The sequence below is a fragment of the Notolepis coatsorum genome (assembly GCF_963971535.1).
Source record: "Notolepis coatsorum genome assembly, chromosome: 1".
Classification (NCBI taxonomy): domain Eukaryota; kingdom Metazoa; phylum Chordata; class Actinopteri; order Aulopiformes; family Paralepididae; genus Notolepis; species Notolepis coatsorum.
In genome coordinates this window covers 9,041,896-9,052,020 of record NC_140165.1, presented here as the reverse complement: position 1 = coordinate 9,052,020, position 10,125 = coordinate 9,041,896, and the positions used below count along the sequence as shown (strand labels likewise).

The 10,125-nt window shown below is 44.3% G+C and overlaps 1 protein-coding gene across 1 annotated transcript in view; it reads left to right on the top strand.

The window, feature by feature from the left end:
• The window catches only part of LOC311244601 (uncharacterized protein), a gene marked incomplete at both ends in the record, with an annotated part of 61,447 nt that overhangs the window by 26,507 nt on the left and 24,815 nt on the right, over nucleotides 1-10,125 (top strand). The window contains 7 exons of the mRNA XM_084334198.1: nucleotides 2,412-2,480; nucleotides 2,927-2,995; nucleotides 3,235-3,303; nucleotides 4,364-4,435; nucleotides 5,504-5,572; nucleotides 5,731-5,802; nucleotides 9,650-9,718. Coding sequence (XP_084190324.1) covers nucleotides 2,412-2,480; nucleotides 2,927-2,995; nucleotides 3,235-3,303; nucleotides 4,364-4,435; nucleotides 5,504-5,572; nucleotides 5,731-5,802; nucleotides 9,650-9,718 — 489 coding nt within the window. The remainder of the gene's footprint in view (nucleotides 1-2,411; nucleotides 2,481-2,926; nucleotides 2,996-3,234; nucleotides 3,304-4,363; nucleotides 4,436-5,503; nucleotides 5,573-5,730; nucleotides 5,803-9,649; nucleotides 9,719-10,125) is intronic.

Genomic DNA, 10,125 nt, shown 5'->3' with positions numbered 1-10,125 from the left:
AGCCCTAAATGGTGGATTCAAATAGCCTAACAATTACAAATAAAAAGGCATTATGTCTCGGAACATTGGCTTGCAGTTGCATTATTGCAAACTAAAGAAAATGTGATTGTTAAAACGTGTTAAAACGAATAAAGGCCGTGAACACCTGAGCTACTTGGTTGTTCATGTTGACTAATCCAGTGCTGGAAAAATATGGCTGGATCCTGTTCTCTTCCGGTTCTCTTCAACGTTCTCACGAGACGCCGGTGAGAGCACACGGACGTCGGAGTCTAGTGCGCATGCGCGTTGGGGGCGTGAACGGCTCCGTATCCGGCTCGCGCAAGTTTACATGGCACCGTGCCACGGGACTTTGAGAACGAAAACCCCCTTTGAGCGTTGCCGCTATAGGAGAATGAAAATGCCAGCTAAGACGCTGTCGCCTTTTAACTTGGACATGCAAACGAAATCATCAACGTTGCTGTTTCCGCCCAGTGTAACCATGGCCTAATAATACGCATATTATGTCACTCTCTCAGGCTGTTGCAGTGGAAAGGGAACGGGGTTAAGAGCCAAAAAACCTTCGCCGGCGCACCTGCACTCGAGTTAGTCCAGATATCACGCGATGGAATACATTTTTACTGTCAAGAGCGACCGCCTTCCCCCCCGATGATGTCACTGGAAACGTGTGACCTTTACATTTAGTTATGGAATGAGGTCATCCCGTAGGAGGAGGAGGAGGAGGAGGAGGAGGAGGAGGAGGAGGAGGAGGAGGAGGAGGGGAGGAGGGGAGGAGGGGGAGGACTCAGGTGTGCTGGTTCACACATAGGGCCTAAAGCCATCAGCCGAAAGTGTGGAAATGATGGGATTTTGCATTTGTTTGGCAAAACATCGCCCTGGCAGATTTATCACACGCCTTGTGGGGGGAATCCATCAGCGAGATAATTACAGTGCTCTTGCGTGATAACGACCAATCAGTCAGCGGCAAACTAATTAGATTTGGAGCGTCGCGGCTGCAGTCGCGGTGTGTCGCCCGCAGTGTCATGTTAACATAATCAACTCTGCGATGTTAATGTTGCGCGAACAATGGATGACATAAAAATGGGCGATTGGAGCACGCAGAGGTCAGGGAGACGTGACTCGGGTGGGTGAGGTGGTTTTTCGTGTGTGCGCTCTTGTGTATTCACCAATGAGGAACCAGGAGATGCACAGCTATATTATCTTAAAGCTGCGCTATGTAGTGTCAGGGGAGGGGGATTTGTTTAGAATTGCAGAGCCTGCTGTTATTAACCAAACACATTTAGGGCGGTCAGGTGGCGTAGCGGAGATTGTGCTCGTCACCAATGCAAGAGGCTGCGGTCTCGACTCCCGGAGAGTCAGCATTGCCTTGGCTTGGGCTGATCGCTATACTAACTCGTTTGGCTGAGTTAGGGGGAGGGAAGCCGTGGGTGGGTCCTGGGCGTTGTGGACAGCGACCCCTGCAGTTCGGTCGGGGCGCCTGCACAGCGAGGGTAGGATCTGGAGAGAGGTAGTGTGGCCTTCCACACGTTACACTCTCCCGGTGAGAATCTGCGCGGCCAGGCTGGCTGCCGGCTGGCTGCACATGTGTCGGAGGAAAGCATGTGACAGTCTCCGGCCTCTCGGACCAACAGTAGGGGGGAGTGCGCAACAACCAGGAAGGGGGTTGGGAATTGGCATAACGACTAACAGTGGGATGGGAGAAAAAAAGGAAAAAGGAGGGGGAAAAAAGATAATAAAAAAAGAAAAAAAAAAGAAAACACATTTGCTATCTATGTCGTTCTTAGAATTAGTATATCTTCATGTCATCGTAAATCAAAACGACAATGGTAAACGACAATGACGTACATTTTCAGGTCACTTTCTAACTTCAAACCGTGTTCCAGGATCCTTTAGAATGGAGCGTTAATGTAGCGTTCTGGTGTACTGCGTTAACCCTTTCACTACCACACGACAAAGGGTTAACCCTTTCACAACCACACGACAGAAGGTTAACCCTTTGTCGTGTGGCAGTGAACGGGTCAACCGTCTGTATTGTCGCAGTGAAAGGGTTAACCATTTGGCAGTGTGGCAGTGAACGGGTCAACCTTCTGTATTGTCGCAGTGAAAGGGTTAACCATTTGGCAGTGTGGCAGTGAACGGGTCAACCGTCTGTATTGTCGCAGTGAAAGGGTTAACCATTTGGCAGTGTGGCAGTGAACGGGTTAACCGTCTGTATTGTCGCAGTGAAAGGGTTAACCATTTGGCGGTGTGGCAGTGAAAGGGTCAACCGTCTGTATTGTTGCAGTGAAAGGGTTAACCATTTGGCGGTGTGGCAGTGAAAGGGTTTTAAGTCGACTGAAAGGAGTAACTTGATTAAGTGGGTTTGTACTATAATATGATGATCATCAGCCTGCATTCTCACCCTCGGCCTGTAGGGGGAATTCGGCCCTTCAGGATTTCCCGGCCCCGCAGGCCTCACCGGCTCCGGTGTGCAGGGCGAGAAGGCAAGTGAAGAATTACTCCCGACGCGGCGCAAAACAACACAATCATTCCTTATATTTGATATCATTTCTCAAGACACTCTTTTGGAATTGCTTGTGCATGCTTTTAACACTGCTTGTACATACGTCTATTTCTGACTTTGAGATAGGTCATTGTATTGTATACTTGACTTCTTTGTTTAAAATGAGTTGGTGAATGGGGGTGTGGGTGGGAGAGGGTGAGCAAGCTACTGTAACTGTATCTGTACATGTGTGTATTGTGTACTTGTACTGTATGTAATGTTTTACGTTTGTGCATAGGACCCCCTCTAAAATGAGATGCTGCATCTCAAGGGGCTATCCTTTCAATAAATTCAAATTCAAATTCAAATTGTCATTCCTTTGCAAGAGAGCCACGCAATCTTTACATTACGGGGCTCCCTGTTCTAATCTCCCGTATGTTCCTCCAGGGTATGGAAGGGCCCAGGGGACCGCCGGGGGGCAGAGGCTCAACAGGAGAGGGCTTCCCAGGGCCCAAGGTGGGTAATCAACCCCCCCCGTAGCCGAAACCCGGTGTTGTTGCTCCGGGTTTTCCTTATCTCCGGTTTTCCCCTGCGTTCCGGTGTAGGCGGACAGCTCGCGGTCTAATAATAGACTAACGTGAAGGTGTTGTTGGATAATAGTGGGTACCGTGTAGCGGGGTGTGTACTACTGCCAAGAACGATGAATACGTGGTATTAGGTGATGTTTTTTCCCCGCCTGTGATTCTCCCACACAGGGAGACCAAGGGTTGCCGGGGGAGATCGGCTCCACGGGAGAGAGAGGGGCCGGCGAACCGGGAGCTAAGGTACTGTAAGGTCAAACGCCCAACAGCCCCCTCGAGCAAGGCACTTAACCCCCCCCCCCTCTAACTGCTCCGGTGGGAGGCCAACGGGAGGAGATTGTGCGGGGTCGGACTTGGCAGCTCCCAGGTGTGAATGTGTCTTAACTGTGTGAAGAGTGTGAAGCAGAGCGTAAGGTGAAAATTACCTCTACGTTTCAGTCGGGTACATAATGACGGCAATCTATACGACACGTAGATGGTAAATGGTGCGTTTATATAGCAGCTTTTACAATTTTTTTGTTCCTCACATTTTACCCACTCACTCACACATTCACACACCGACGGCGGAGGCGACCATGCAAGGTGCCGAGCTGCTCATCGGGAGCAATTAGGGGTTAAGTGTCTTGCTCAAGGACACTTCGACACGCTGCCCGGGAGGAGCGGGAATCGAACGACTGTAACAACTCACCTCCAACAAAGCCCCCCCCCCCCCCCCCCCCCCCCCACCACCATCTATCAGAGATGCGTAAAAACTAGGGCTGTCAAAATTAATGCTTTAACTTTGGAGATTAATTTAAATTATTTAAAGCATTCAAATAAATTAATCTAGTTTAATCTATGGAGTGAAAAATCTTCAATCTTAGCGCCGCGGATATAAGAAAGAGGTCTAGCTGAGTCAATGTTGATGGTTTTGTTGAACATTTGTATTTCATAGGAGAGAAACTGTATTCAAAGAAAGCTATTAAAATAGTCTTTGAATCTAAATATACTTTATTTGTGTTGATTTTACATTAATTCCATGATTTTACTCAAGTAAATATCGGTTACAAGCTTCGGTCTTAAGTAGAAAAATGCTATTTTAAATCTAGATTAATCTAGATTAATTACAGAAAATTGTGAGATTAATTTGTAAATAATTTTTTTTCTATTGACAGCACTAGTCAAAACGAAATGACATGATAACAACAGTCTGCACATGAATCCATTTATTTATTTATGTTTAATTGTGATATCACTTAAAAATACACGTGCAGGATGCAAACTCGATGGCTAAGGGTTGTAACCACCAGTCATCTCTCTTCAGGGCGAGCCAGGATCGTTTGGATTGGGTGGCTTGCCAGGCCTGCCAGGAGAGGACGGTGCCCCTGGACAGAAGGTACCCGGGTCGGCCAAGTCTAGCCACTATAAACTTTATATGTTTCTAGAATCTAGAGTCTAGACAAACAAAGCCAGCCGGCAGAGGCAGATTCAGCCTCCCCATGAGCCTGTGACTCTAGAAGGGATTAGCCTTTGAAGTCTCTATTGAAAGTCTATTCTTATTGAAAAATGTCGATCCCCCCATGTTCAACTTCTTTCCAAATATCTTTGTTATAAAGATTCTTATTGAAAAATGTCCAGCCCCCATGTTCAACTTCTTTCCAAATATCTTTGTTATAAAGATTCTTATTGAAAAATGTCGATCCCCCATGTTCAACTTCTTTCCAAATATCTTTGTTATAAAGATTCTTATTGAAAAATGTCCAGCCCCCATGTTCAACTTCTTTCCAAATATCTTTGTTATAAAGATTCTTATTGAAAAATGTCCAGCCCCCATGTTCAACTTCTTTCCAAATATCTTTGTTATAAAGATAATGAGCTTAGTTTTGTGCCTCTAGATGCATTATTTATTCGGTTTGAGTATATCCACACTAGTATCTAGTGCTTTTATTTAGTCAATTCTCTGCTCGTTTCATGCTTGTCTATATTTATGCCAATTCTATATATGCTCATTTTATGCCTATGTCTATTTTATTATGTCTACTTTACTGCTGTGAAGCACTCTGGGCTGCAATTCTTGTATGAAAGGTGCTATACAAATAAAGTGTATTATTATTATTATCTTTGCCAGCGGCAGAAGTGGGCGGGTCATGTAAGGTGAACACGGAAAAGGAATGATGTCATTCATTGTGCCTGTGTGTGTGTGTGGTGTGTGGTGTGTGGTGTGTGGTGTGTGTGTGTGTGTGTGTGTGTGTGTGTGTGTGTGTGTGTGTGTGTGTGTGTGTGTGTGTGTGTGTGTGTGTGTGTGTGTGTGTGTGTGTGTGTGTGTGTGTGTGTGTGTGTGTGTGTGTGTGTGTGTGTGTGTGTGTGTGTGTGTGTGTGTGTGTGTGTGTGTGTGTGTGTGTGTGTGTGTGTGTGTGTGTGTGTGTGTGTGTGTGTGTGTGTGTGTGTGTGTGCGTGTCCATAGGGTGAGCTTGGTGTTTTAGGTCTGAGGGGGGCGGATGGTAGTCCTGGAATCGGTACCCAGGGCGAGAAGGTAAAAAATTATTCCTCTCCCTCCGTTTTCTATACTGTACATATTTCCATTTTTTTTTACTTCATCATCTGTCCATCAAAGTAGGGTTGCTATGACGACGGCGTCGGTTCCGTCGCTGCGATTGGACTAATGGTTGTGTTGTCGGTGCGACTCGGCAGGGGGACCAAGGTGGGAGGGGCATACGAGGCTTGTCGGGCCCACCGGGGATCGCCGGACCTTCGGGAGCAAAGGTGAGAGCGATTCTAACTGTTAAATACTGTCATTTGATGCTTCGCATAATAACTGGAAATAGGTTAATCTAGTCGAATCTGTAATGTTTAAAAAAAAAAAATTATAAGTATTTTTATTGCACAGTACTTTTGTTTAGGGATGTCCGATATTATCGGCCTACCGATATTATCGGCCGATATTGGCATTAAAATGTGATATCGAAAATTATCGGTAGCCTATCGGTTTTCAAAAAAATATATATGTTTAATAAAAAAATAAATTTAATTTAACCTTTATTTACCCAGGCAAGCAAGTAAGAACACATTCAAAAAAAGATTTGTCAAAAGTATGCATAATGTTGTGTTAATTCCACTACAAGAGATATGTAATGTTAATTACCTGAAATTATTCCGTTTTTTGGGGGGGGGACCCTGCATATATCGGTATCGGTTGATATCGGTATCGGAAATGAAGAGTTGGACAATATCGGTATATCGGTATCGGTAAAAAAGCCAATATCGAGCATCCCTACTTTTGTTACATTCCATAATGATGCACACAAGCAATCTTATTTTTTTTTATATAACATATAACAAAAAGATAAAATAAATAAACATTCTTTCATTTGGCGGATTTATACATAAACAGGATAGTTAAATAAGCTAGATTCTTGCTGGAAAATAGGAAAGAGACCAAAAGACCAAAGCATTAGAAAAAGGCAAAAAGCCAAGACAAAACAGAGAATATACTGTACCTTCAGCCATTAATGTAGCAAGAATAACACTGTGAACTTATATTTACATTTACATTTACATTTAGTCATTTAGCTGACGCTTTTATCCAAAGCGACTTACAAGTTCTGTACGACAAGACAGCAAGAAGGGTACAACTCTGCTTAGACCTCCATGGTAGCTTTGGAGGTCTAAGCAGAGTTGTACAAAAAGCCAAGACAAAACAGAGAATATACTGTACCTTCAGCCATTAATGTAGCAAGAATAACACTGTGAACTTATATATCATCTTTTTTTTTTTTTTTTTTTATCTTTCTTCCCCTCCTTTTTCCCGATTTTTTCTCCCATCCCACCCTTCCTGGTTGTTGCGTACTTTCCCCAACTGTTGGTCCGGGAGACCGGAGACTGTCACATGCTTTCCTCCGACGCATGTGCAGCCTGGGGCAGGCCAACCTGGCCGCGCAGGTTCTCACCGGGGAGAGTGTAGCGTGTGGGAGGCCACACTATCTCTCCTCAGATCCAACCCTCGCTGAGCAGGCGCCCCGACCGAACTGTAGGGGTCGCTGTCCACAACGCCCAGGACCCACCCTTCAGCTTCCCACCCCCTGATACAGCCAATTGTATCAGCGTGAGAGGACAGCCAAGCTGATAGCAACGCCGGGAGCTGGATTCGAACAGGCGAATCCTAGTGTCTCCCGGTGTTGGTGACGAACGTAATCTCCGTGCGCCACCTGCCCCCCCTATTATATATCATCTTCATCCTCCCCTCAGACTCTTTAAGTAATCCAACACCGGTCCCCATGTCTTATCGAACACGAATCTGTAATGTTGTCAAACAGCGACCTCTAGGCAAAAGAGCCCTGCTTGGTATTGCACATGTTTTGTTTTTCATCTGAATTGTGGGTTTGAGTTTAGTAACTTACTTTATTTCACTGTGGGTTTCTCCACACCTCTCTTGGCAGAGCCTGGGGTGTGGCCAGCAGTAGCAGCTCCTCCCCTCTACCCATTGAAATCCAACCCACATGTCAGACCAAAACACAACATGTAAACAAAGTACAGTACCAAGCGGGGCTCTTTTGCCTAGAAGTCGCCTTTTGACGGCGTTACAGAGTCTACCTTTAAAGGAAAACTCCAACATTTTGGGAAATTAGCTTATTTGCCATCTACCCTGGAGTTAGACAAGAAGATGCGTACCTTTTTTCTTCTCTGTGCATGCAGTAGGAGTAGGAAGACGCGCACCGTTAGCCTAGCTTATAGGGGTGGGAATCGCCAGAGACCTCACGATACGATACTATCGCGATACTTGCATCACGTTCACATGCACACGCACTAATAAGCATTGGAGGCTTTTAACACGCACAATAACTACACAAAATAATAACACAATAATCAAACAACCATCAAATGAATACATATAGCGCGTTTAATTTAGTAGGCTAATGTTCAACTCACCTAATGAGATGGATGGGCCCTATATGCTTGGAGCACAACAAGTCCAGTCTGGGTTTAATTTAGGAGACATGTGCGACTCGGAGATCATCCTCCACATTCAGACGTGATCTGTACCTATTTTTTATATAACTCAGTGCAGAGAATGTTTTTTCGCAGGTAGGTAGGTAGATCCAAATGGCATCAATATGCGTCATTGGATAGCTGTGCGTATTCCCCCCCTCAACTGATATCCAAAACTCCAGACTGGAAACACTGTCTTTAAGGTTCGGTCGCTTGGTTTCCTCTGGGAAATACTTTTTAAACCATTCAAGAAGGGCTTGGAGGTGAGTTGTTATAGACATCTGCACTGTGTTCACACTCAGTTAATTTCCCTCCATACATTTCTACTCCTGCAATCCAGCGCTCGAGTTTCCTCGTGAATGCTTGTATTTTATCATTGAGCGACAGGATGCTTGTGTTTTCACCTTCTAGTGACAGATTAAGTCCATTAATTTTAGCAAATATGCAAGACAAATATGCTAGCCTTGTTATCCTGTGTCGGGATCGGAGAGGTGGGCATCTCGGACCCCCACTTTGGGAACCACTGGGCTCGAGCGACCCACTGCTCCTCACCCGGGTTGAACCTGGAAGGACCTGGGTTACCGTTTTGAAAATCCTTTCAACGGGAGAATTTTGCTCAAGGGCTCTATTTCAAACGGCTGATTGCATCAGACGAGTGCAAGGTGTGCATTTCAACCACACACCGGGACAATTACAGTGAAACCACATTTCCTCTATCATTACTCGCTGATGTGGTGATGTGAACGACCGGATAATGAATCAAATCAAATACAAATAAAATGTATTTGTAGAGCCCGCAATCACATGTTTAATGTCCCCATGGGCTGGACAAGTCTTCTTTAAACAAGTCAAGAAGAAACATCACAATAAATCAAGAAGAAAAAACCCACAGGCAATGTGGAGGAGAGAAACCTTAGAAGGGCCGTTCAAGGGGGGATCCCCCTTCTTGGATGTCGGTGATAGTAGTGTTGCTATGGATGATCGATGGGTGGAGAATAAAACAGGCGAAATAGTTGGTATGTACTGTATTTATGAACATATACGTGTAATAAAACACAAATATGTACATGCAATAGCAACTGGGGTACATGAGAAATTTTTTGAAAGATTGAAATAGAATAGAGCTGAGAACAACAACAACAAAAGAGAAAGCATGGTAAATGAATGATTAACAAGGACGTATAGGTAATAGGTATGCAGCATCAATGTATATTAATATGTGCGGGAATATTTACAAGTACACCATGTACTGTAGGTGTAAGTATATGTATGTATATGTGTATACGTATGGGTGTATGTAAGTGTGCACTATACATTTGGCTGTTGATACAGTACATACGTGTGTGTAGGAGTGTATGTGTAAATGTAGACAAATCAACATGGATATGTAAGCGGAGATGTAAATACATATGTATGTACTAACAATGTGTATTTATGTAGATATGTATATATGTGAATATGTGTCTATTATAGATGAGATGCCATGGGGATGAGGGTCGGGGGGGGTGATTGTTACTATATATACATATTATTTAGTAATCCTGAACTGTTCTCTAAATTTAAAAACATTTAATGAACAAAAGTGTTTAAACAAGGACGTATCGGTTTTGGTTCCGGGACACAGGGAGAGCCAGGGATCACGGGACGGCTGGGTTTACCAGGACTGCCGGGCCGCGGCATCGTCGGAACTAAGGTACCCGTATACCACGCAAAGATCTGCGACACCCTCATGGCTCCCTCCCATTCAGCATGTACTGGACTGGTAGAGGATAATGATGCCGGTCATGTCACCTGCTAATTACCACGTTTACCTTGTTTGATACATTTCAAATGCAAGTGTGTTGTTCTACCCAGTCTTTGTGTATCTGGTATTATTACCATGTCCTGTGAATACTGCTGCCCACCTCTTAGCATATCAGTCGATGAATTGGCCGTTAGGGTTCTTCAGTCAAATAGGATTTTTAGTCCGTTTTAAACCAAATAATTTATTGTGTGTTGGTCTTGTATAGTTTGATAATTTTGCAATAATACACATGAGGGAGTATTCTATTATTATTATTATTATTATTATTATTATTATTATTATTATTATTATTATTA